The 26,275-nt window shown below is 37.2% G+C and overlaps 6 protein-coding genes and 1 pseudogene across 14 annotated transcripts; 5 read left to right on the forward strand and 2 right to left on the reverse strand.

Annotated features, from left to right (window-relative positions):
* Positions 1-1,301: 1,301 nt before the first annotated feature.
* On the reverse strand, positions 1,302-1,800 carry LOC147949504 (S-protein homolog 9 pseudogene; annotated as a pseudogene).
* A 925-nt stretch (positions 1,801-2,725) lies between these two features.
* Positions 2,726-10,238, reverse strand: LOC104703893 (uncharacterized). The gene is made up of 24 exons (XM_087477509.1): positions 9,794-10,238; positions 9,593-9,702; positions 9,376-9,448; positions 9,193-9,254; positions 8,935-9,076; positions 8,588-8,806; positions 8,387-8,453; positions 7,834-8,233; positions 7,240-7,387; positions 6,986-7,146; positions 6,725-6,824; positions 6,330-6,404; positions 6,093-6,227; positions 5,887-5,976; positions 5,621-5,803; positions 5,430-5,534; positions 5,112-5,270; positions 4,613-4,657; positions 4,310-4,531; positions 3,992-4,098; positions 3,854-3,910; positions 3,678-3,747; positions 3,357-3,579; positions 2,726-3,022 (listed from the first exon to the last, which is right to left on the reverse strand). Exons 1-23 carry the CDS (start codon positions 9,932-9,934, stop codon positions 3,418-3,420), a joined length of 3,033 nt encoding a protein of 1,010 aa, XP_087333635.1. The 5' UTR covers positions 9,935-10,238; the 3' UTR covers positions 2,726-3,022; positions 3,357-3,417.
* Positions 10,239-10,577: 339 nt separating this feature from the next.
* On the forward strand, positions 10,578-13,844 carry LOC104747474 (dnaJ protein ERDJ3A). The gene is made up of 7 exons (XM_010469139.3): positions 10,578-10,881; positions 11,145-11,200; positions 11,297-11,370; positions 11,588-12,111; positions 12,255-12,596; positions 12,774-13,127; positions 13,315-13,844. Exons 1-7 carry the CDS (start codon positions 10,789-10,791, stop codon positions 13,600-13,602), a joined length of 1,731 nt encoding a protein of 576 aa, XP_010467441.2. The 5' UTR covers positions 10,578-10,788; the 3' UTR covers positions 13,603-13,844.
* Positions 13,845-14,318: 474 nt separating this feature from the next.
* Positions 14,319-16,224, forward strand: LOC104747836 (mitochondrial inner membrane protease subunit 2). Of its 6 annotated transcripts, none has more exons than XM_010469636.3 (6): positions 14,319-14,428; positions 14,730-14,956; positions 15,052-15,124; positions 15,477-15,636; positions 15,734-15,843; positions 15,974-16,224. In XM_010469636.3, the coding sequence occupies exons 2-5, from the start codon at positions 14,803-14,805 to the stop codon at positions 15,809-15,811; spliced, it is 465 nt and encodes a 154-aa protein (XP_010467938.1). In that variant the 5' UTR covers positions 14,319-14,428; positions 14,730-14,802; the 3' UTR covers positions 15,812-15,843; positions 15,974-16,224. The 6 variants fall into 6 exon arrangements, with proteins under 6 accessions (XP_010467938.1, XP_010468121.1, XP_010467877.1 ...); XM_010469819.3 differs by having other exon boundaries at positions 14,330-14,467; XM_010469575.3 differs by having other exon boundaries at positions 14,330-14,447.
* Positions 15,740-18,447, forward strand: LOC104745059 (protein yippee-like At3g08990). 3 transcript variants are annotated; one of them, XM_087477857.1, is made up of 6 exons: positions 15,740-15,843; positions 17,179-17,295; positions 17,679-17,722; positions 17,812-17,920; positions 18,008-18,063; positions 18,180-18,447. In XM_087477857.1, the coding sequence occupies exons 2-6, from the start codon at positions 17,200-17,202 to the stop codon at positions 18,256-18,258; spliced, it is 384 nt and encodes a 127-aa protein (XP_087333983.1). In that variant the 5' UTR covers positions 15,740-15,843; positions 17,179-17,199; the 3' UTR covers positions 18,259-18,447. The 3 variants fall into 3 exon arrangements, with proteins under 3 accessions (XP_087333983.1, XP_010467712.1, XP_010467777.1); XM_010469410.3 differs by lacking the exon at positions 15,740-15,843 and adding an exon at positions 16,415-16,551; XM_010469475.3 differs by lacking the exon at positions 15,740-15,843 and adding an exon at positions 16,549-16,932.
* Positions 18,242-21,928, forward strand: LOC104747559 (uncharacterized). 2 transcript variants are annotated; one of them, XM_010469242.3, is made up of 6 exons: positions 18,242-18,381; positions 19,404-19,558; positions 19,650-19,815; positions 20,097-20,202; positions 20,298-21,278; positions 21,519-21,928. In XM_010469242.3, exons 2-6 carry the CDS (start codon positions 19,468-19,470, stop codon positions 21,777-21,779), a joined length of 1,605 nt encoding a protein of 534 aa, XP_010467544.2. In that variant the 5' UTR covers positions 18,242-18,381; positions 19,404-19,467; the 3' UTR covers positions 21,780-21,928. The 2 variants fall into 2 exon arrangements, with proteins under 2 accessions (XP_010467544.2, XP_010467611.2); XM_010469309.3 differs by having other exon boundaries at positions 18,245-18,381; positions 19,459-19,558.
* Positions 21,929-23,064: 1,136 nt separating this feature from the next.
* On the forward strand, positions 23,065-25,803 carry LOC104748256 (putative serine/threonine-protein kinase). The gene is made up of 6 exons (XM_087477900.1): positions 23,065-23,748; positions 24,049-24,161; positions 24,261-24,471; positions 24,579-24,816; positions 24,900-25,050; positions 25,260-25,803. The coding sequence occupies exons 1-6, from the start codon at positions 23,676-23,678 to the stop codon at positions 25,644-25,646; spliced, it is 1,173 nt and encodes a 390-aa protein (XP_087334026.1). The 5' UTR covers positions 23,065-23,675; the 3' UTR covers positions 25,647-25,803.
* The last annotated feature ends 472 nt before the right edge of the window (positions 25,804-26,275 follow it).

Consider the following 26,275-nt stretch of genomic DNA (forward strand, 5'->3'; position numbering starts at 1 on the left):
TGACTGGCATTGACCGGCGTTAACCAGAAAAATATTTATTTTTTCCTAAAATAATATTTGTTTTTGTTTTTATGTATTTCTGATAAATGATTTGTATAATTTTACAAAAACAAAATATAGCAACAAAAAGTTATAAGATAAAAAATACAAGAAAATTGTCTACCAGACAAAACATTAAAAATTATATAACATAATCTTATAAATAAGTAAATGTTTAAACTCCCACATTTGAAAATACAAAAAAAAATTAAAGGAATTTATATTTTGTTATAGGTTTATAAGATTATGTCATTTGAAATATATACAAGACATTGCCAACTATTTTTTTTTTAATAAGAAAATGAAAGAAAGAAAATAATGAAAATTCTATTTATTTACATGAAAGGCATATATCTAGAAGATAATTAAAAACCAAAGTTGGTTTTGTAAAATTAAAGGTTGGTTTTGTAAAATCAAAGAAATAGTTGGCAATGCCTTGAATATATTTCAAATGACATAATCTTCTAAATAAGTAAAATGAACAAAAAAAAATATTTAAAACCCCCACCTTTGAATATTTAAAATTAAAAAAAAAAGATTCTTAAAAGGAAAAGGTATATTTTTTATAGGTTTATGAAAAAAGATACTACACATAAAATTTGGTGGTATAATTTTATTATATTATTTTTGATATATTTTCTGTAATAACAAAATTATTTAACTAGATATATCACAAATTCTGTTTGTTATATAATTTTTAATTTTTTGTTTGGTATATAATTTTCTTGTATTTTTTATCTTATAAATTTTTGTTGCTATATTTTGTTTTTGTAAAATTATACAAATCATTTATCACTTTTATTTATTTATCAGAAATACATAAAAACAAAAACAAATATTATTTTAGGAAAAAATATATATATATATATATATATATATATATATATATATTTTTTTTTTTTTTAATATTTTTCTGGTCAACGCCGGTTAATGCCGGTCAACACTGGTCAACGCCGGATTTTGACCAACAAAACAATTGAGTTAAATGTTTATGGTGTTGTACACATAACTATGTTTGTTTATGCATGTCCTTATGTGATGTCAATAGTTCACGTAGTTAACAAGACATTTATATTGTTTGCATGTGTGGCTATGTGTTGGCGTATACTTCAGGCAGGTGACAATCATTTTTCCTTCTATAAATCTACACGAGCATTATTATTTGTGATTTCTTTTTTTTTTTCATGGTTTATGATAATTAGATATGTTGATTCTTAACACAAACATTCCTAAACCCACCAATAATTCACACACATAAAACATGATTGAATCTCTTTATTCAACAAAAATATCAATCTCAAGAACAAACTAATGATATGAAATGACAACTAATAGTGGATCCATTTATACTCCATTTTAGGTGTTTCTTTACCATGCGTGAAGTAAATACCATCTTCTCTAGCGTCCCAGAAATTCGTCTTACCACCACGATGAGATAGGAGACCACCACCTTTGTATGCCATGAAATATGCGTGACCATTTTCATTCATTCCAGATTTCCCTAATCCACAATGAATCTTGGTCGGGAAAATACCATCATAAAAACTAATTTCGTAAGTTTCTCCAGGATTCAAAGATTTGTTGCCTAAATCTTCTTTGTTCAAATCACATCTAACCCAAAGAAAATGTCCTTGACGAAGAGAGCTTTTGAAGTGTACAGAGTTTTTCTTCCAGATTGCCGAGTTACCCAATCCAACACACAATACAAATACCATAACAAACAAAAAACAAGAGAGTTTATTCATCGTTTATAAATATAAAGATATGTATTTTTTTTCTAATGCCAAATAAAAGATAAAAAAGCCAATTTATACAAAACCCTTTTACGAGGTCATGTTCATGCATTCAGTTATTGCTCTTCATTCGCTTACCTTTTTCTGAAGATAAAAATTCAATGGTTGTTGACCAAAAAAAAAATTCATATGTTATGGAAATGTTACGAATTCAGTGAATGTTCATCACAAGTAACATCTATCATATGTTGCTTTACATTTATCTCCTAATTAAGTAACTTCCTCTGTAGTAATTTTCTTTTGAGTTACTTGACTTTTATTTCCCTTATAAATTCAGAAAGATTTTCTTCTTTTTCGGGTAGAGCAAATCCTAATGGTGAGACACGAAGAAGGACACGAAATTAATGTTATGCCTCGAGGAGCTCCCCCTATACAGGCAGTGAGACAGACAAGCTTGTGGTATATATTGACTAAAAATTCTTTGCATGGTTTAAATAATATATATGTTCTTTGAATATAGTATTCTACATTGTTTTCGAATCTTTGGAAGTAACGTAGAACATTTTAGTATAATCGCTATTTAACTGTCCAGCTCGTAAACTATATATATATATGGAGTCAAACAATAAGGTTATCAATTAAATTATTATATACATGTATGGAGTCAAACAATAAGGTTATCAAGGAACGAGTGAAATTCTTGTATGCATAACATTACAAGTGCATTAAGGGATCAATTGAGAGTTTGAGACATTCTGATTTCCCTTGTCAAATAAATTGATCTCACGTCTTCATGTCTCTTAAGGCCTAAAAACTTGACAGTGCGACGAATCTTGTTGAGTAAAAGAATCAACAAGTACAAAAGTACCCCAAAAGAAAAAGAAAAATCAGTAAAAAGTAACGAATGTAACATAATTTCGACCTTTTTCCCATCATATATGTTGGTAGAGCTCTTGAACTCAACTTTCTTTTGCTTTTTTTTTTTTGTTTTTTTACTGTAACATTGAGACAAAAAGGTTGTATTGAAGAATGAATTGGCATATAAAACTCAACCAAAGAAATACAAAAAGATGTCGCCTCTTTGTGTCCCTGTAGGACAAGAAAACAAATGGGCAGCTAAAAGAGACACCGCCCCTCACAACAGATATGTACGTTTTTCCTCAAGGCTCAAACCACCAAGGTCCCAGAGGAAAATGCAACACGCATGCCTATGTAACACATCCATCAAATCTGAAGAAAAATACACTCACCTGAACAGATATGAAGTGACGAGTCAGACCAAATGAAGATTCATCACCATATACACATGTCACTACATTACTCAATCTATACATAAAACATTCATTGATGACATCTAATTATATGTGCAAATATATATACTGCATTTGCATTAGTAGCCTAACAAGCATCAAATATGCAACTATATAGTATTTCGTATCTCTATACTTACATGGGCATAAATTTCCTACGACAGTTGTAATTATGTCTTTAAATGTATGTGCTGATGAATAGGCAGACAGACACAATTGGAAGGCTTTTTATTGAAAGATGCTGAGAAGGGAGAACGAGGAATCAGAAACTCACTTGAACACTGCTTCTCTTTAAGTGATAAGGAAACACACAATGAAGAGGTAAAAACATTTGATCACGGCAGCTTTAAAGCTTGCTTCACTTGTGCAAGCGCCGATGGGTGCATCCTACTTATGGCAGAATTAAAGGCATCTCCATGAAGTGTAGAACATGTCTGAAGGTTCTCACGGGTTGAGTTCTCTAGTGACATTTGGTAGATTGGGTCGGAAACTTTGATCTTAACAAGATCCAAACCCCACCAAAAAAATGGGTAAAAATCAGTGGTTTTGTAGGAAGCTGTTTTGTTAAGAAGACCATATTTTTATGAACATTTACCTGACTTTTCCGTAACTCTTTGCTTGGTGGGGTTTCTTCTCCTTGAGACCTGCTTGAACTAATGTCACCGCTGGAATTATAAATTGTATGATTTCTTAATACTTAGTGTTGTCAACTGTCCCATAACAAATTACTAACGTGACTTAATCATGTAAGCAATTGATAGAGTGTCTGACCTTGATTCTTCTTCTGCTAAATCTTTGTTTTCACCAAGGATCACACTGGTGCATGTACTGTTTCAAGAAACACACAGATCAATTATATCACAAAGATGAATTAATCAAATTGTTAATATTCGATTGTGGAACATGTACCTTAGTATTTGATCAAGCTTATCAAGAACTTGAGGCATTCTAAGAGTAAGTATTATGGAGAGAGCCAAGCCGAATGTCTTCTTTTGCATGGGAGACGCATGGTCAACCTGCACGAGTAGTTCAAGACCGAAGTGTGTCAGATAATGAAAAAGAAACACGCATTTCAACATGTAGAGCAGTTTGAAAATGAGAAATTTCGAATTCAAAAAACAAGACCATTTAAAAACAAGATCCCTGGAAGCCCACTGTAAAACAAGTTTAAATTCCAGAAAGCTGTGCGAACAAGCAGTTATTTTTCAAGATATGTTATCCACTGACCTTGTCGAGCCAAATGTCGATGAGGCAAAGGAGTACATTGTCTTCGACTGGGACACCTGCCTGTTGGAGTAACACTGAAAGAGATGAATCAGATGTTAACTGGGCCAGGTAAGTGGTGTTCATCACCAGAATCCTTGCCAGGATAGCCGCTGAAGACACTTTAACTGCAGTCTTGGATGGATCGCGATCATCTCCTCCACTCAAGCAAATAATCACCAATTTCTGCAAGGAACGAACAAACCAACTCCATCAAGAGTATTAAGGATGGATTTTTTCATCTATCAAAAGAAGACTGAAATTCACCTGCAAACAGCTGCTGATGAGAGGGGGCACTTCCACAGGAAAACACTGCTCAATACACAAGCACATGTTCATATGAAGAAGTTAAAACTTGGCACAATTTCATGCAACACAGTTATAAACAGTCATGACCTGACAAAAACTCTCCATAATAATTATGCCAAAAATTCCATTATTGGTCAAATTATCTGTATACCAAGAGATGAGGTTATGCAATACAAAAATCAATGCAGTGTAGCTAAAAACTTAACAGCAGATCAATAATACCATCACAAAATAGATACGACCAATGAAATTTAGTTACAGACGTCTGTGCGAGAGAATATAAACATACAACTTAGAATCAAAGAATCGCTAAAAACAAAATTTTAGTTAACAGGGTTACATACGTGCAAAAGGGCTCCATATGGTAATGGTTGCTAATCACAATGATAAAACATAACGACCATGAAAATTTGTTGCCTGTCGGCACAAAACTGGGAAAATGAGAAATTATACTCACCTGAACTAAGATGTCAATCACTGGAAGAATCGAGAGTAACCCCTTATCATTTACATTTCCAACAATAAGATCAAGAATTTTTGCGACACTTGAAGCATGCATATTTAGAAATTCTCCTCCATCCAAAATGATATACGATTCCATGATACTGACAGCAACCTACCATTTGGTTAAGATGTTAGTCAACCTTTTTGGGAGCATATGGTCATTGGAATGTCTCAAGGGATTATTGACGTAACATGTTTCAGTAAATCTGAACACACATATATTATAGGTCATTAATGAATCAGAAAACTCCTTGAAAACTTAAACACTAACCTGTAAATGATCAAAACTTCTTTCAATGATCTCCACCATATAGGGGAAGCATAATAATAGCTGGGGCACCATCATCGGAGCATAGGAAAGTGTGGTTTGCCATAACTGCAAATGTAGAGTAGTGTCAATTATATATAGCGCATTTATATCAGCAGAGAAAAAGGAAAATATTTTATAGAGTGAAAACTTACTGCCATGCTATCCTCCAGAAGGTTGAGTGCATCAGGGCTATTTATGTCAATGCCCTTTTGGAGTATTGGGAGCAGTATACTATAGCAAATGGGAGACTGATAACCAAGTGCAATCACAAAATTCCGCAGTGCGACAAGAAGCTGAATCTGTAGAAGGCTTTCACCAGAAGATTCCTCCCAAACCTGCTCTTAAGTCAAACACATAGATAGTAAGACATTTGTGCACCAAGCAAGAACAAACAAACCCAGAAAGAATGCTATCATACCTTCTGGAAGAATTGCACCAACTTTTGTGCGTACGGAATGACTTCACTAACATGGCCAATCAGAGTAGAAATCAAGTTCAGAACTTGAACCTGAGAAAAAGAAAGGATAGTTATAGGTAAAGAGAAAGAGTTCTATGAGTCATTAAAGGAAGCATGATGGCAAGAATGGAGTGCTATAATGACTTTGAGGCAGCTGCATCAAGTACCTTTGAATCAAATTCTTGAACTTCCTCAACCATTTTAAAACATGATTCCCAACAGACAGGAAGAAGATCAAGAAAATTTTGCTCCGAAAAATTCGCATCCTCGACATGTAAGCATAATGACCTACTAGCTGCCAGCTACATAAGTAAACAGACGATCTCAGAGGTCGTCAACACAGATAAAAAGGAAGGAAGAGAATGCGTCCTTAATGCAAGAAAGAAATACAAAAACAAAATTACCTTGACAGCGAGGTCATTGTCTTGCAACAATTTGATCAACGAACAATAAACTGCTCTTTTTGTGTCTTCTTTAATCTGAAAGGTTGTTATCATGAACCATATACCATTAGGCAACCATTTTTCAACCAAAATATAATTTAACGAAAACTAGGGTAGAGAAGATAACATATAAACCAACAGGTTAACTAATCCTAATAGCCATTTGTTACAATTAACCAATAAAATTCTGCCTTTTAGATGATTACCCCTCATTGAATCAACTTATGGACAAGATATTATGTCATTTACAAATTATGTTATAATCTGATGCAATTTAATTAAGATACAATTTCCTCCGAAGCCTCTTGTCAAACTTAGCTGCATAAACACGGTAAACCGGAGTAAAACAACAGTACCTCTGAAACCCAATGTCCCAATATCATAGCAACTTTTCGGTGGATGATACGCCTATTTGGATGGTCATTTGAGAGCTCAAGGGATAGAGCACCATTAAACCTGCAGACAAATCATCCGATCATTAAGAAGGGCACAGTAATTACTTAACTAATCAAAAACTTCTGTCACATTCTGCTGGCTGGCAATATGAAGGTTCAAGACACAGCAACGTTAAGAAGAGATGAAAAAAAAATCCAGACATTAGAAGATCTAGAGCATACCAATCTCTGAAATTAAGATAATTCGAGAGCTCATAGTAGACATATGCAGTAGCAGCATATGCCGCATCTTTAAGAAGCAGTGCAGGAGTTATTTCAGTAACTGAAGGGGGACAATTATTCATTGCTTCTTGAAGGATGGACACAACAATAGGTCCTAGCAGCTGCTCGCAATGATGGAGACAGAACGAATAAGCATCATTTATGACGCTATATCAATTAGTAAACTTTCCAGAACAGGATTATTTGCTACTTACTTGGCTGTAGTTCTCAAACAAAACCATATATAGAGCTTCAGCACAAGGCCTCAATTTCTCTGTCCACTGAATCATGTCCTGCTCATGATGAAAGGACTCGGGGTTCTGGTACCACTCCTCTAGGTCACTTGCTGTTAGAACAAAATACCTGTTCAAAAGTTGATGGTTATATTTCAGCAAACTTTTCTTCCATGCATCATTCATGCAATGACCAGAGAATCAAGAATGGTGATTGAATGGAGGTGTAACTACATGACAGCATCACAGTTCACACTAAAACAAATGACTTAATGTATGCAAATATATATCAAACTAAATCGACCAGGTCCCAATGGTAACGCCTTCTCATATATTCCATGCTTAGCAACTTTTAGGCGAAGAGACGGAGAACAGAGATACATAGATGTACAGCAACAAGATCCCTATGGGTACACAAAATTACCCCAGCTCATTATTTTTTGGATTTCTGTTCTATCAAATTAGCTTAAAAATAACTAAGGCATCAAACAATATGAAATTGACAGGGCCACAGTTTGATAAGTAAGAAAAACCAAATAATTTGAATTCATATGTCTTATCATTGGTTAGTGTTACCTTCTCACTAGTATGTTGCACAAAAGAACTATCCTTTCATTGGGTAAAAGTGAAGTCACAATGCCACTAACTGTGCTTGAAGCATTCTTCTTCCTCTGCTCAAATGTAACTCCATTTTCATCCATCACACGACCAGTTAGACTTGGCTTGTATTCTTTACATTCAAGCACAGATTTCACCATCACCATACACTGAATAAAAAAATCTTCAAACGGCAACAATTCTTGTTCAGGGTCAGTTATCTTGTTTAAGCAGAAATCCACTACGACTGGAAGAGAACATTTATCTCCAAACGAATAAGGATGTCTACTTTGAATAGCGCCTAACACCTTCATCAGCTTAACACATGCCTTCTTTACAAACTCCCAGAATTTAGGATCTCGATTCCGAAAAGATGAATCTGCATGGAGACTCCACACAAGTTAGCAAAAGCATATATATGTGTGGTGACAGGATGAAGCGAGGAAAGGGATAAAATTTTCCTCGATACAGACTTCTAGGTGCTTTTGTCATATGCATGAAAAAAGAGTGTCCAACACTACAAAAAACTCACAATATGGAAGAAAGGACTGAACCGCCTTCAAAAGCGCAGGAGAGACTTCTTTCACTGGTGGTATCTCCTGAGAGAAAAGAGTTAGCTGTATATTAACAAAACACATACTTGGGTGAAAATATACCATCCATAGAAGAGACATAGCTGAAGGTGAATGTAATAATGAACTAATGAGTCAAGAAAAAAGAATAGTGTATCAACCTGTATACATTTGGCATCGCTTTGAAATCCTGAAATTATGAGTTGCCGCACTATTTTCAAACATAAAAACCACCTCTCGCAAGTCAGAAAAAGCTCATCGTGATGCTGCTCAGCATTATTTGAACCATAGCTCTGAGCCATTGTTGAAAAGCCATGTATAATTGTTTGGACATCAGTTTGCCAAAGGTGCCAACTAAAGTCGAAGAATTGCGACGAGATCTGCCAACAAATTAAACTGAACCTTATCCTTTACTAAAGCAAAAAAAACCAAGCTTTGGTCCAGCAATAAATTCATGCAAGAGGAGAAAGAAAATTTGATAAGGGGACGATGTTAGTAGCAATCACACCTCAGCAAAGGTTCTCTGATCTGCAGTGAGACGTTTAGTGGACAATTCCTTTAAGGTTCGAAAAAGAATCAGAAAGATTCTGTGAGAAGCAAGGACGTCAGCTGAGTGAAGCTGTTGAGCTAGTACCGAAAAGAGGTCAGGCCTGACATCATGAAGCATGAAAAACAATTTATTTTGCTAAGAGAATCAATGCAAAAACTCAGAAAATCAAGGAAGATACTGTGCAGTTAACATAGATTATGAAGTGAAAATGCTGACCATTCCCTAGGATAATCGAAGCGGGCTATCTTCGATATGAGAACAGCCAACATTTCCGCAATCTGCCATAAAGCAAACAAATTCAGATAGATACGATTACAAAATACATGTCTTTCGATGGTGTAAGTTAAGGAAAACAAATCAGAACCAGTAATCAACAAACAAAGCAAAATGTTACATCACCTGGTAGTTCTCTTCTCTCAAGTGAGACAATAACTTCTGCCTCAGATGACTCTTTTCCTCGTTGCTCATACTGCTGCAAAAATTGCCAGAAAGAGTGTCAACACCTACCAAATAGGGCAGTAACTTTGCAGAGCTAGCACCATTACAAATCTAAGAATTTAAACCAGCCAGCTAATCAGAATTATCAGAAAAATTCCCAGAAAGAAGCTGAAGTTACCATGAATTTCGTCTGCTCTTCCAATGACGGTTGATACTGTTCTTGAAATATACAGAGGCCATCAATCGAACGTCCACATGTGAAACCAAATCCTTGGATGCAATCACTTCCTACAACCAGACCGAGAGAGCAAATGAGCGGAGTAAAAATCAAGCGACATTAGCAGAAACCACAAGAAACATAACAGATTAGAAACGATACCATGAGGCAAGAACAGAATCCAGGTCTACTCTCCGACTGAGATAGAGCCGCCTCCGCCGGCCGTCGAACATTCTCGTCACCGCTCATTGAATTAGCTAGTAGCGTGTACATAGCCGGCAAATCGGAAGCCGACAACGCCATCAGATCCGACGAAATCCTTGACCTAATCAAGCGTCGACGATGAACCCTAGGGGTTTGTTACGAACGACGATAATAAAATCTCACGGCGGAGGAAAAAAAGCGAAGCTAGTGTAAAAGACAGAGAAGAGAAGGAAAAAAAGATCGTCTGCTTTCTCCGTCTTTCAACCTCTCTCATGCTCTTCAAAACATTAATGTGACAGTCAACAGGGAAATTGTTTTCTTCTCTTTTTTTTTTTTCACAGCCGAAGAAAATAAAAATACTTACCGTCGTCTGATCGGACTCCGATCACGTAACCGGAGGCTTATGTTTTTGGGCTAATTACAGCATGTTGGGCCTGATAAGCCCAAACTATTATAGCGCGTGATTTTGATGGCGCGCGTGAGCACAATCGAAACAAAGATCGGGTTCGCTTGCTAAAATCTTATTGGTCGAGATACGTGGGAATGCATCAAATTTGCCACGTATGATACCCCGCCTTAAATTGAGAACGGGAAGCAACCATAATTTATTTTCTGAAAATACAAAATAGCCCTAATAGTTTTTGTAGTGACTAATTTCCCCCATCAGTTTCTTAATCTAGATAACGAATATTGATTGTCATATTGTACAAATAATAAATATGGGAGACATTATAAATTATATAAGAATAGAAAGGTCACTCTAGAAATATCTCTTTTCTTCTTTAAAACCAGTGAACCTATTTAATGGGGAACGTTCTCTTCTCGATATTTCCCGAAGCGTCGAGCTCCGTGGATAATAGAAACCGCTTAGAAGAAGACGAAAACGAAGACGAAGATCCGTTGACAAAGAAAAAAAGAGAAGAAGAGAGATTCAGAGGTTTACACTTTCGAAAATGGTGAGAACAAGATTGGCGATATCTGTTGTTCTTGTTGTGTCAACACTTTTGTTGTTGAATGCGGAAGCGAAAAGCGCTGATCCTTATAAGGTACCAGCATTTTCTTTTTTTCAATTTCATGACTTGACTCTTGGTTAGGGATGGAGATTGTGAATTGGGCCTGGTGATTCCTAATTTAATTGAAGGTTTCTGTCTCTGTTCGCTCTGACGGGTTTCGAGTATTAGTGAAAATCGATGATCATTCTTTTTTTTTTAGAGAAATCGATTGATTGATTAGGTTTTGCTTAAGTCTTTCACCATTGTTAATTTATTTCTGCAGATAAAATTTATACGTTGTATTTGTATCTTCTCAGGTTCTTGGAGTATCTAGGGATGCAAAGCAGCGTGAGATCCAGAAAGCTTTCCACAAGTACGCACCCTTGTTTTTTTCTAGTCATTGATTTGAGAAATTGAGTGAATGATCAACACAAGTACTTATGTAGCTTGTGATTTTTTTCCTTTGTAGGCTATCTTTGAAATATCACCCAGACAAAAACAAAAATAAGGGTGCTCAGGAGAAGTTTGCTGAGATTAACAATGGTGGGTATCTAATTTCAGTCCTAGCATCTCCTTTGTTATTCCATGGATAAATATCTTTTGTGTGTTGTAGCTATATTGCTAATGTAAGTTTGAGGGCTTCTGTAAATGAATCTTTTTCTACATTATATAAGACTGTTCTTGCTTTGTGGTCATGTGTTAGTTTTATGTTCTTATTTCTTTGAAAAGCTTTAAACTGACCCTGATTTTTGTGTAACAGCTTATGAGATCTTATCTGATGAAAAGAAGAGGAAAAACTATGATCTTTATGGAGATGAGAAAGGACAGCCTGGATTCGACTCGGGTTTTCCCGGAGGTAATGGTGGTGGCTATTCATACTCCTCAAGTGGTGGGGGTTTTAATTTTGGAGGGCCAGGTGGTGGTGGATGGCAAAATATGGGTGGTGGGGGAGGCTCCAAATCGTTTTCTTTCTCGTTCGGGGGTCCTAGTGAAAACTCCTTTGGGTTTGGGATGGATGATATCTTTAACATGTTTTCTGGCGGTAGTTCTAAAGGAAAGGATCAGTTTGGTGGCTTTGGCAGCTCATCATCCAAGTCTGAATCTAGATCAAAGAGTGGTACGGCAGCAACTATCAGAACAATAAATTCTCAGGTCTATAAGAAGGAAGTTTTGGACCAAGGGATGACTTGGCTTGTGCTGTCGTATCTTCCATCTCAAAGGGGAACTCAGTACCATGAATCGAATATAGAGGAAGTTTCTGAGGCATTGCAAGGAGCTATAAAGGTAAATCAATTGTCGAGTTTCTTGATTCCTGTTTTTTTGTGTTATTGGTTTTAGAAGTAAAGGTTAATATGGTTATTGTGAACATGATTGATCTCATGTTTTCTGTTTTGGGTTGTTTACGTTGATTAATTTTTATGTTTCAGGTTGGGCGTATAAATTGTGAAACAGAGTCCTCTCTTTGCAAACAACTTGGCATAGTTCCTCGTAGGGCTCCAAGGTTGTTTGTTTATTCATACACATCAAGTGGCAAAGCTACCTTAGCAGAATATACTGAAGAGCTTGTTTCAAAGAAGGTGAAGAGCTTTTGCCAAGAACATCTGCCGAGATTCTCAAAAAGAATTGACCTGAATACATTCGATGTCTCTGCTGTTAGCTCTGAAAGGACTCCTACAGTTATGCTTCTGTCAACAAAGAAAGACACTCCTGTCATTTGGCGTGTTCTTAGTGGCTTGTACAATGGACGCTTTGTCTTTTACAACACAGAGGTTTGTTATATTTTGGCTATTAACTTCCACTTATATCTATATTCCTACCGTTGTTGTTTCTGTAAATCTGCTGGTCCTAGAACTTATGGGTGATCCGCGTCAACAGATTTAAGCTTCATTATGTTTACTTGAGGGAAGAGTTATTCTCTAAAGCTTAGTTTTTCCATGATCTTGTAGGTCCATGATACTTCTGATCCAAAGATTCGTAAGTTGGGGGTTGACGCCTTTCCAGCAATAGTTGGCTGGTTATCGAATGGAGAGAAGCAAGTCCTGAAAACAGGTATCACTGTGAAAAATCTGAAATCAGCTGTGCAGGAAATTGGTAAATTGCTAGAAGGATTTGAGAAAAAGAACAAGAAAGTCTCTTCTAAAAGTCAGTCCAGCCAAACAGAGAACGAGTCTTTAGAAAGGGTACCTCTTCTCTTGAGATCAAATTTTGACTCCATATGTGGGGAGAACATTCCTGTTTGTATCATTGGTGCCTTCAGATCTTCACATGGTAAAGAAAAGTTGCAGTCAATATTGTCCCAGGTAAGAATATTTTCTTACCTTTACTTTATATATTCGGCCTTTAGCCTAGTATGATAGCTGAACACAATGCTGGGGTAGTGAGCAAGTGGAAACAAACTACTTGAGTTGCGGTGTTTTCTTCAAGCCGTTGCTTTTTTGGTTCTTTGACTTGAAGGTCAATAATTCTGTGGTTCTATTCGTTGTCCAGGTATCCCAGAAATCATTGTCTCGACGACAAGCTTCAACCACTGGTTCTCAGGATACAGTATCCTATTCGCTTGTAGACGCAGCAAAACAATCGTCGTTCTTGAGCTCACTTGACAAATCAGAGTTCAAAACTTCCGATAAACTCCTAATAGCGTACAAGCCTCGACGAGGTAAGTTTGCTACATTCAAAGGCGATATGACCATGGAGGAAGTTGAGAAATTCGTAGCAGCTGTTCTTAATGGAGACATACAGTTCACGAAGACAAGACAGAAACCTCAGATCAAATGAAGGGTCTTTTTCATCAGTCATTAGTTTCAGAGATGTACATCATTTCGGAGGAGAGAAGACGGTTCTTTTTCACGTTTCCTGTGTTGCAAGCTACTTTTGAAGATCAATTATTGTACGTGCAGTCTGCAGAGAAGTGTATTAACAAGATACAGTAAATATAGTTTTATAGGGCTCTAATTAAATTGCATATTGTATCGAGTTCTATGTAATGTAATAGCATAAAATACTCTCGTTACCTAAAACCACAAAAAGCCAGCTGTGTAGAAGAGATAGAAGACACCAAACCAGTGTAGCCAAAAATGTATATAGTATACACAATCAGGTCTTAAAGCTTTTGCATAAGCGAAATATTCCAATATTCAAGTTCACAAAGTTTTTGCCAGAGATATTAACACAGGAAGAAACCATCGAGCATCCTTGAGCTTAACACACAGATTCATGTTTAAAGTCCTCCGGAGATAAATTGAGTTTGGTTCGATACTTCAAATACCAGGCAGAGTGTGATAACGCAAACCATCACATATTGAGAATTTGAGAATCTACCTCTCTTCTTTTATATGCTCAAGCCTCAAGTTGGGTTAGGGACTTTAGACCGAGAATCCAACGATCGACATTAATAGTGTTAACCAGAAAAAAAAAAAAAACCACATAAAATCCGCGACCCAAATTTCTTGGTCGAACCGGCCGGTTTATGGTTTTAGCTAAACCTTGTAGACAAATTAAAAGCGAGTGTTGATTTTTGAGCAAAAGAGAAACCCTGATTCTTCTTCGCATTGGGTCGCGAGCTCTGGTTCTGCTGTCATACTTTCGCAAATTCGATTTGCAGGTAGCTGTGTCACACACAGGTCTCATTTTCTTCCTCCAGGTTTTCAAATTTAATCCTCTCAGTTCCATGAATCGATTAGGTTTAGTTCACTTAGATCAGCATAGATTAAGATTAGATTCACAAGATCGGTTCATGAACTGCTTGACAAATACTATGATTAGCATAGCATAGATTAGTCTGTCGTGTTTCAGTTTGATATAATTGTATTGGGTCTCGTTTGGATTGGGAATTATACAAGATTATTGTAAGATGCAATTGATAGATTATGTCATTTTGTATTGACAAACATTATATTTAAAAGGTCTATCAACTCTGGAGCAGATGGTTCTATGCCTGTTGCTGAGAATCACATATTAAGGTAGGCCATCTTGGACATGGGAATCCAGAAACTGTTATGGGAAGTGGCAAAGAAATCATTCGCTGGAGGTATCATAGGGCTTACCATTTCAGATAGATGTTGTAGCGTTGTTCCGGTGAGAGGAGATTCCATGTCTCCGACAATGAATCCCCAGAAAAATTCTTTTTTAGGTTAGTGTCCTTTTGCCAAAACTGGTTTAAAGTAGACTCTTGCATTTTTTTGGCCCATTCTTCTTTTCTAATTAGATGTTCAATTGTTGGTGCAGATGATTATGTACTTGTGGACAAATTTTGCCTCAAGGATTACAAGTTTGCGCGTGGTGATGTTGTAGTGTTCAGGTATGTTCCTTCTAATGGCCAAACCACTTTTGAGTCATCCTTTGACAAGAGTAGAAAGCTATATAATGAGTATTAGTTGATTACATGTTAGTCTCCTATTCAATCTCTGGACATGGCCCTAAGAAACTGTACTTTTGATACAATGTAGTCTAAATATTTGGCTATGATATTTTTAACTCTTTGGATTCTCGTCTTTGTCTTTTGCTTCAAAAGGGTCAGTTTTTCTGGCTCTTTTAAGGTCTCATTTTTTTTTCGTAATGTTCCTCTGACATTGTGTTCTACGTGTTTTAAGGTATATATTTTGACATAAATCATTGAGCTCCTGACAATGTAAACTGCATCTCTCTGGCAGCTCTCCGACAAATTTTAGGGATAGATACATAAAGAGGATAGTGGGAATGCCTGGCGAATGGATAAGTAGTTCTCGGGATGTGATCAGAGTCCCAGAAGGTCATTGTTGGGTAGAAGGAGATAACAAATATTCCAGTTTAGACTCACGAACCTTTGGCCCTGTAAGTCCTCTGCTTACAGACCCCTAACATATTAACGTAGAATTTGAATGTAGATGATGGATATGATGATACTGATGTGGATAAACTTGTTTGGCAGATTCCTTTGGGTTTAATTCGAGGACGGGTCACCCGTGTGGTGTGGCCTCCTCAAAGAGTAAGCAAGATTGGTCGATAAAGCTAATTGAGAAGAAGAAGGAGAATGAGAAGGTACGTTTCTTCATCTTCCAAAAGAAAACTCCCTTCTTCACTGTTGAGGAATCTGTTTTATACCAAAGAATGGTTAAACAAAAAGATTGAAATCTCGTTTTTTTCACCCTTTGTTTTTAATACAATGTAGGACTCCTCCTCGTTCACAAATTTGTCTGGTGTCTCAATTGGGATCTAGTCAGAATCCAAAATTCGTCTACATTGTTCCTCAAGATTCTTTAATGAGGAACTCTCAAAATTCACATTTTTCTCTTAAAAAGTTACATATATATTTTCAATCTCAAATCAGAATTAAAGTCATCACGTCTCAATGATAACAAACAAATGAACACATTCTTGTATTGGAACAATGGTTTTAGCTCATACAGTACTTTTTAGCCTGATTGTGGCTCCGGTTTGCTAGCTGGCTCGAACACTATCAGTGAAAAACCTAGACCCATCTTAAAGACTCTGTGGGAATATTACTATTGCCACGGGTTAACTGTGTGATTAAATTCCTTAATTTAATTTCCCTAGAAGAATAAAGGCCATCATGGGCCGTAGAGCTAAAACTAATAGTAGCCCCCTTGGCTCTCTATTTTTTTGTCAATTAAATTCAATTTACTAATATATATATATATATATATATATATATAAATAAACATAAATGCATGGAAAATTCGAAACCTTCCCTTTGCTCTCTCTGTCTGGCGTTTCTCCTCCTTCGGGGTAAGATCAATTCCACTTTCTGGGATTTTTTTTTTTTTTTGTTGATTTCTCAAATTTCAGTGTCGTACGAATTTTCTCTCTCGTCTTCTGGGGAATATATATTTTTTTCTTGGGCTGGGAAAATCTCTGGGAGATCTTCTTCGTCTCTTTATTTTCGTTTCTCTCTCCTACTTTTTTCCTCCACTGGGCATCTTGCGAGCTACGCAAGTTTCCTAGTTACTACTACTATTTCGATTTCGTTACCCTTTTTTTCCATTTGACATTTTGATCAAAGCTTTTTTTCCGTCTCGAGATTAACGCTGTCCTCCTTTTTTTTTTTTTTTCTCCATTTTATACCAAATATTTAATGTTGTTATATCGTCAAAGGCAAACTATTTTCTGGTAATTTCTCTTGATGTTCTTCATCAAGTTCTGAGAAAATTTCTCGGTTGTTTGTGGTTTTGGTTTCAGTGTGATTTTTTTTTTTTTTTTAATTTCTCTGTTCAATCGATGTCCCTTTACATTTTTAATAGCCTGTTGGGATCAGAATCTTTCAGTTGTTTGTTTTTTTGCTTAGCATCCTTCAATTGATTATTGTCAAGATCTGTGACGGAATTGGAGATCTGTTGGTTGGTATTAATTTTTCAGGTAAGGTGGGTTTGTTACGAAATGGGAAGATTATTTGTGATCAACCTCGAAGGACTGGTTTATAGCTGCAAACATTGTCAGACTCATTTCGCTCTTACTAATGATCTTATCTCTAAGGTTCGTTTCTTCTAACCTTTACTACTTCCTCTTTTGCACGCACAATTGATGTTCCTACAGTTCAACTTTGCTCTAGCTTGCTTTGCTCTAATACACTTGTGTTTGTAGAATATACATGTTTTCAGAGGTTATGTTTTTGTTCTAAAATTTGAGTGACGATCAATTACAGTTTCATACTGATAATGGGAAATGGAAATTTACCAGTCAGTTACTAATTTATCAATTCATGCTCTTGTATTGACATGCTAATTCTTGTTTTGTAGTTATTGAGTTGAACTGATCAAACACACCATGATTTGTGTCCATACTTGTGTTTCTACTGTGCGATTAATGTTCCTTAATTGATCAAACTGCTACCTGATTTGTGTTTGTTTTGTTTCCAGTCATTTCACTGCAAGCATGGAAGGGCTTATCTTTTCGACAATGTGTAAGTACTACATATAAGGATTTTGTTCATACAAGGAATTGTGATATGGTTTCTTTATTTATTTGAGCAAGCCCTTTTTGAATTCCTAGTGTCAATGTGACTGTTGGAGAGAAGGAGCATCGCGTAATGATGACTGGTTGGCACACTGTTGCTGACATCTTCTGTGTTAGCTGTGGCTCTCTTGTCGGCTGGAAATACGTACAAGACTCCAAAACTCATACTTGTTAACAACTTACTTTCTTTATGATTGGTTCTTTGATCCCTAACTCTCATTTTCTCCCGCAGGAAATTGCATACGAGAAGTCTCAGAAGTACAAGGAAGGAAAATTCATCATAGAAAGGTTCTATTTTTGACGTCTTAGTTTCTGTCAAATACCAAATACAAATACAAAGAAAAATCACAGAATGATTCAAGTGATTTGGCTTAATGGGGATGTTGTGTAACCAATGTGGCCAGGTTTAAGGTGCTTGGACCCGATGGAGGTGGATACGACGTGGACGAGGACGAGCCTATGATTGGAAGCGACGAAGAATAAGAAAATGGATTCTCTTTTAATTTTGCGGCCCCATGGGAACTACTTTGGCTAGTGGTCATTCCCTTCTTATAGACTATCGGTGACCAGCAAACTCGCTGGGGATTAAAATCGACATTTTTTCGGGTAAGCGTACAAAAAGAAACCAAATATTCATATTAATATAAGAAAGCTAAAATAGTTTTTATAAAATTTGAAACTTGATATTACAATGCATATCATCAAGTTTATAATCGTTTTAGGAAAATTGTTTTGTGCGATTAGAATTCACTGATATGACATGTCTAACAAGTAACAACTCATACATCCCCAAGTTAAACACACCAATTTTACTATATGCATATCTTTTACTTTCATATCATCTCCTCGTAACAAGATACATATACTATAAGAATAAACACTAATGAAAGATAGAGCTTTTCTAGCCATTTTATCCTAATTTATTCTGAAATCCTAATTACAAGAAGTTACTTCCACTGGTGGTTGTCTGACATGCTTTTACTGTCCTACCTACTTCTACACTTGGATTCAATTTCACCGCATCTAGTGTGGGAGATAAAAATGTCGAGTATGTGTATTCTTAATTAATATTTCAAATTTAGCCAGACCGTTACAACAGTTTTAACTTTAAACCATCAGCTAACCATAATAACTTTTTTGGAACACAAGTGGCTTTTTCGTAATTAAATAGCATGTTCATGGGTAAACACTCCACACGTGTCTCGTGAGTTTTTCTTAGATCCTCTCCTCTGCGTTTTGAGCCCTATGCTTCGTGTTCTGTTCAAACTTTCAAAAACTATATTCAATTATTTAAGAGGAAAAAAACAAGAGATGTATATGGTACGACCAAGAGTTGTCTGGTTTGAAATCGGAATTTTGTATTAAAAAATTGAACACATTAAACTAAAAACATCTCGTCGAGAAGCATAGAACATCTACCCCACTCTCTTCCCTTCTTCTTCTTCTTCTTCTTCTTCAACTCTTTGAATCAATTTATTAAAAAAAAAAACCGTTTGGGTCCTTGTCCTTTGTTCACTAGTGCCTCCTATTATCCTCATTGATGGCTGTTCAAGTTTTCTCAAGGGTCCCTTTAGTGTGGTGATCTGTTCCAGATCTGATTGATCCCTTCTTTTTTATTTTATTTGGAGACTTTTGTTGTTGTGCAAGTTCGGACACGAGACCCAGAAAGCTTTTCAATCTCAGGTTTCAAATATGTTGACTCACGACAGAGACGAAGAACTCTCTCTGTTCCTTGAGATGCGTCGTCGCGAGAAAGAACACAGAGCTGATTCTCTTTTAACAGGTCCGTTTACCATATATCTCCTATCTCTTTACGTATACTTATTTGTGTGTGTCTTGGCAATGGTGTTTGAATCTGGTTCTGTCTATTTTAGGATCTGATAATGTTAGTAGTATCAATGAAACGTTGAAGGCTGCTGCGGCTGCGGCTGCGGCGCTTTCTGGTGTCTCAGAAACGGCGTCGTCTCAACGTTATCCTCTCCGGAGAACCGCCGCCGAGAACTTCTTGTATTCTGAGAATGAAAAGTCTGATTACGATTGGTAATGTTTCCATTTGTGTTCCCTTTTCTAAAAAAACGATTTAAGGAAAATTCCAAGTTTTTTTGTTTTTGCTCATTCCAAATTTAGAAGAACAAAATCCTTATTTGGGAATATAGTTCTCTAGTGATTGAGTTTGTCCAAATTATATTGAAATTTTTACGCATAGCTAAGGTTCATTTTACATCATGATTTCTTGTTGTACATCACCTGAGCTTAGTGCTAGAGTGTAATGTCTCCTTCTTCCATGGATCATTGGTCCGATGTTCTTGTCTCTTGTTCAGGCTTCTAACTCCACCAGGCACGCCACAGTTCGAGAAAGAGTCGCATAGAAGCGTAATGAATCAGCTCGATGCTCCCACTTCTCGCCCCACGGCTCTTAAATCTCGGGTATGAACAAAACGTGTTAGATAGAACTGGTCCAAGCTTACGTTTGTCTTTGTCATTATAAGCATTGAAGCTCTTGTTGGGTTCTGTTTCTGTAGTTAGGGAACTGCCGTGAAGAGATCGTCTCAGTGAACCATAATAAGCCCCAAACGAGCTCTTCTTCTGTAGCTGGACTCAGGCGACCATCATCCTCTGGTAGCTCAAGGTCAGCGAGCAGACCTTCCACACCAACAAGAAGGTCTACAACTCCAACCACCTCTACAACAAGGCCTGTGACCACCAGAGCTTCAACCTCTAGATCCTCAACACCCACCTCACGTGCCACCTTAACTGCTGCACGTGCTACTACCTCCATGGCGGCTTCGCGAACCACTACCTCGTCGGCTCCGCGAACCACTACCACGTCTACCGGTTCAGCGAGATCAGCTACTCCAACTCGGTCTAATACTAATACTCGGCCATCTTCTGCACCTTCTAAAAAACCAGTATCAAGGCCAGCCACACCAACCCGTAGGCCTTCAACCCCGACTGGTCCATCAATAGTTTCCAGTAAGGCTCCGTCCCGAGGGACGTCTCCTTCTCCTACTGTTAATTCGTCCAGGCCGTGGAAACCGCCGGAGATGCCTGGTTTCTCTTTAGAAGCCCCACCGAATCTGAGGACGACTTTATCAGACAGGCCGGTCTCAGCTTCAAGAGGCAGACCTGGAGTAGCCTCAGCACCAGGTTCAAGATCGGGTTCCATAGAACGTGGAGGTGGTCCTACCAGTGGCAGCGTCAGTCATGCAAGAAGGCAATCTTGCTCGCCGTCCAGAGGTCGGGCTCCTATAGGGAACACCAACGGGAGTGTAACAGGTGTGCGTGGTCGAGCTAAGGCAAACAACAGCGGAAGTGATAGCTTGAGCCCTGTGGCTATGGGTAATAAAATGGTTGAGAGAGTGGTGAACATGAGGAAACTAGGCCCACCGCGGCTAACTGAGAGTGGCGGTCGAGGAACAGGGAAATCTAACTCCGCTTTTAACAGCCTTGGATATGGGAGAAACCTCTCCAAGAGCTCCATAGATATGGCCTTAAGACATATGGTATGATCACGTCTTAAAATATTTGGTCAAGTTTTCTGTTTTTGGCTTAGCACCGAGCTTTTGTTCACTGTAACATCCACCTAATCTTGGGAGTGAACAAAATCCTCAGTTAAGAGTTTCTCAGAAGCTCACCATATAGATAAAACATTGGCCCAAGCTCAAGGATTTGACCTGCAAAAAAGTGCTTGCTCAAGTTCTTTCCGGTAATAATTGTGTTAACTTTTGGTATTTCGTGTGTAGGATATAAGACGAGGCATGACGGGAAATCTCCGGCCGCTTGTGACGAAAGTTCCGGCATCATCAATGTACAGTGTGAGAAGTCGGCCGGCTAGTGTCTCAAGCTCGCCCATGGCCACAAGCAGCACCGTGAGCTCATCTGAACCGAGTGTTGACAACATCAACATTCTATGCTTAGACGGGAACGAAGCTGAAAATGATGATCTTCTCAGTGAGAGAAGCTATGCTTCTCCGCGAGATCAGTTCCCCAAGTTCACATCTTGACCCATGTTATTATATATCCTATGTTCGTGTTTTTGTTCCAACACTTTTGAAACTACGTGTTTCTAAGTGATCCGTCAAATTTATGAAACTCAGGTATCGTCAGATGTCCTTTTTCCTTCATAAATGTTTTTCAGAAAGCAACTGCTAAAGGGTGTGTCTGAATTCAAGCCTTAATTAAGCTTTTAAAAACATCTTCACGATTAGAGCTATAGAAACAAGTGGGAATCGAGAAACAAAACAGAGCACAGGAAAAATGGGAGACACGAACGATTTAACCACAGCTGAACTTGGATCCTTGAGTTTCCTTGGCATATTCACTTTGTTCATTGACTCGCTCTAATTAGCCTTTTGCATTGAATATTACACAATTCAAATAAAAGCTACCGGAGGCATGACCGCATGATAAGAGTGTTTCACATACCCAGTCCTTTGTTCTAGAAGATGTATATATAAACATATTTAAAAATCCTAAAAAGCATAATTTTGGATGCAGCTAGACATGTATAAATGGTTTTGGCCTTTTGGGTTTTTCTTAAGGGAACATCTGCATAACTTGTCTCTTTAGGTTTATGTTAGAGTCAATTTACATGATGACAAGTCCTTGTGACTTGTGAGGATTTGGATTTGGGTTTAGGTGAATCGTCTTCACGTTCAGATATGAAAAGATCAGAACTTACGTGTGAGTCGCGTAATCAATGAAGTAGTTACATGCCACAACTTCACCGAAATCGTATACTTTAATACTAAAAGTTTTATAACGCTGACTGTGATTCTAGGAAAGATAGTATGAAATATATGGTCAACAACGTGGACTATTTCAATTTTGCATTCGTGTGTGGTGCACATACACATAAAAGAATAATGGCGCGTTTCGTGGAATGACGATGATGTCATTTGCTACCAATCGGAAAGTCAATTTCAGACTGAAATCGACAACAAATATTAAAATATAAAATACACGTAAAAGTGAAATCAAAAAGCTAAATATATGTTTTGGATCTTTCTCTTTAGGGATGATCTAATAACAGCGTAACGATGATGTCAAGTATATGGTAGTTTGATGACGTCTTCTTTGTTTTTTATTTTTATTTTTTTCCACCAAAAAAAGAAATACCTCACATTTTTTTTTAAGAGAAAAGAAAAAAACAACGTAAATGCACTGTACTACCACTGTAGTGTATGAACGGCGAGTGAGTGCTTCTTCGTAGTCAAATTAATTAATGTGTGCCGTGTAGTTTGGTTTGGTAATATCAAAAACTTTATTAGTTAAATTACTTTATCAGCTGCCACAAGCGGGAAGGAGGGAACAAAAAAGAGAGATCAGAAAGCAAACCCAATCAATCAATAAAAAGTCTCGTTGTCGTCGTCGTCGTCGTCGTCGTCGTGTGAAAAATAACATAAATAAATAATTTAAAATTTAGTCTCGTCGTGTACCTGTCACTGTCCTTTGTAGCAGCAGCCAACAAATTAAATACGAGAAACAATTTGATTTACACTTTTTTTTTTTTTCTTTTGGCGTTTTTACTGTTCTGTTCATATAGTTTCTGGGTTTTGTTTTTTTGTATGTTCAACCATTAAGTTTTGACATTTTTACTACTCTCCTCCACACAAAACCCAAACTCGTTTGTCTTTCTCTTTGATTCACTCGATTTGAAAATTTCCTCCACTAGCAAATTTTTCAAATAAACAAACCCTCACTTTATCTTCTTCTTCTTCTTCTTCTTCTCTACAATCTCATCGTTATTATTAACCTTCCAGATTCAGTTTTTTTTTTTGAGGAGACAGGTCATATCTGAGGTTCTTTATTTCTTTGGTTGGGTTTTGATTTTGAGTTTCTTTATGTGAAATATTCCTCTGTTTTTTTCGGAGGATTTTTTGTTGTCTGTGTTTGTTGTGATGCGTTGTAATTGCTTTGGACTTCTTGATAAGTGCAAAGGCAGTGACCGTCTTGGACAGAGAGAAGCTGAAGGTATATATATATACTAATACTGTACAACGATTTGATGAATGTTCACTTTGATTTTTAGGGTTTTGAATTTTGATCTCAAATTTGTTTCTTTTTGGCTTTGGCTTCCTTGTGCAAGTTAGTTTACCTGTCATCATTACTCTGATACATCGAATCTTTAAAATTCGACAATGGTTGACCAAATCAATTTGCTCGCTTCCTCTTTGATTTCGTTTGCTTTAGATTAGATTAGAACATGGACACTGAATTTGATTCTCTCTCTCTCTCTCTCTCTCTCTCTCTCTCTCTTTTGGAATGAATCAGAGATTTGCACCGACAATGTGAGGGTCTTTTCTTATAATTCGTTAAGATCAGCCACAGATGGTTTTCATCCAACCAACAGAATCGGAGGTGGTGGCTATGGAGTTGTCTTCAAGGTGTTTAAACTTTGATGATCTTCTCTTTACAGTTTCCTTATAAAAATGTTTGATATATATATTGTGGGGATATGTTGAAAACGGTTTTGAATCTTGTAGGGAGTTTTGAGAGATGGCACACAAGTAGCTGTGAAATCATTGTCAGCAGAATCTAAACAAGGGACACGCGAGTTCTTGACTGAGATTAACTTAATATCCAACATTCATCATCCTAACCTTGTTAACCTCATTGGCTGCTGCATTGAAGGGAACAATCGGATTCTTGTCTATGAGTATCTTGAGAACAACAGTCTTGCTAGTGCTTTGCTTGGTAATGAACTTTTGTTACAAACCACTATCACATTCTTGTCTACCAAGTCCCATTCTGTCCTGTTTTTTTTTGTTCTCATTTTGTTTGAGTGTGAGTAAGTTTTGTAGGTTCAAGGAGTAAATATGTAGCACTTGATTGGTCTAAACGAGCTGCCATTTGCGTTGGGACGGCTTCAGGTTTAGCTTACCTTCACGAGGAAGTCGAACCTCAGGTTGTTCACCGTGACATCAAGGCCAGTAATATCTTACTAGACGGAAACTTTTCTCCCAAGATTGGAGATTTCGGGTTGGCTAAACTTTTTCCAGACAATGTCACTCATGTCAGTACCCGAGTCGCTGGAACAGTGTAAGAATCCTTCTATAAACATAATCGCTTTTTTTATCTTTTCCTCTACGGATAAATTTCAGCTGATGAGAGTGAGATTACAGAGGATACTTGGCCCCAGAATATGCACTTCTTGGTCAACTGACGAAAAAAGCAGACGTTTATAGCTTCGGGATACTTGTGTTGGAGGTCATAAGTGGTAGTAGTAGCAGCAGAGCCGCCTTTGGAGACGAGTACATGATTCTCATTGAATGGGTAAAGAGCTAAATGATCTCATACCTAAACACACAATACATACCTCTATGTTTGATTTAGTGTTTTTCTTACAAGTGAATAATAATACATTTTCAAAATGTAAATGCAAACGCTGTGGTTTCTTTTGAGCATTCAATTAGATAACATGTCGATGTGAAAACAAACCACAATTAACAGAGTGGCTATACATTTTCTGTGGTTTTTGGCAGGTGTGGAAGCTGCGAGAAGAAGGGAGGCTACTAGAGTGTGTGGATCCGAATCTAACCAAGTTCCCAGGAGACGAAGTGACCCGGTTCATCAAAGTGGCTCTTTTCTGCACTCAAGCCACGGCGCAGAAGAGACCAAACATGAAGCAAGTGGTGGAGATGCTATGCAGGAAAGAGCTTAACCTCAACGAAGCTGCCTTAACGGAGCCTGGTGTCTACAGAGGTGTCAACAAGGGACGCAACCACCGTGGCATCGGTCTTGTAGGCGGCAGTTCACAGGAGAGCTCGTCAACGCAACGTCACAAAGGGAAAAGCTCAGCCAATCCTCAAGGGTCGACGTCGACGTCTAATATTTCCTTTCAGAGCATCACAGAGATGGCTCCTAGATGATTTTTTCTGTTAATAGAGGTCAATTATATTCTTGAGGATACTAATTCGTTTCTGATGTATTAACATCTTTATATATGTATAGTAAATCAAATGTCATGAGAGAAAATGTTAATAACTCAGTATAATAATATGATGATATCATCGTCTTAGATTTTAATTGCTTTGATTGCAATAAGTTGTAACTTCGAACTGCTGAATGATCAATAGAACCAGCGAACACAAAACACAGACAAAAGGAAGAATACACAACCCGCATTTACAAATTTTGAAATTTCAAAATGAATCTACAATCTCTATAGTGTCCTTTGAGAGTTTGAAAACTTGAAAACTTATCCAATCATAACGTAGCAAAGTATACAGAGTTAAGTTATAGCGACTTACAAACTCAGTTTGCTCTTTCAAACCAACTGGTTTGGCTTGTCTCCTTCACTTTCAAATGAAACATTTCTTCAAAATTCCAAATGAAGCATCTTCTTTCGTCATTTAGTGCTCTCAGTGAGATACAAAGCATGAAACTTGAGTGCATCAAAAGAAGTGAACCAAAAAAAAGCTCAAGAATGTATGTGTATATATAATGCTTAATGCGTAATTCCTATACTTCCAATAGCTTATTATGAATCAGAATCACC

This window comes from Camelina sativa, chromosome 1 (genome assembly GCF_030686135.1).
Source record: "Camelina sativa cultivar CO46 ecotype springtype chromosome 1, ASM3068613v1".
NCBI classification, from domain to species: Eukaryota; Viridiplantae; Streptophyta; class Magnoliopsida; order Brassicales; family Brassicaceae; genus Camelina; species Camelina sativa.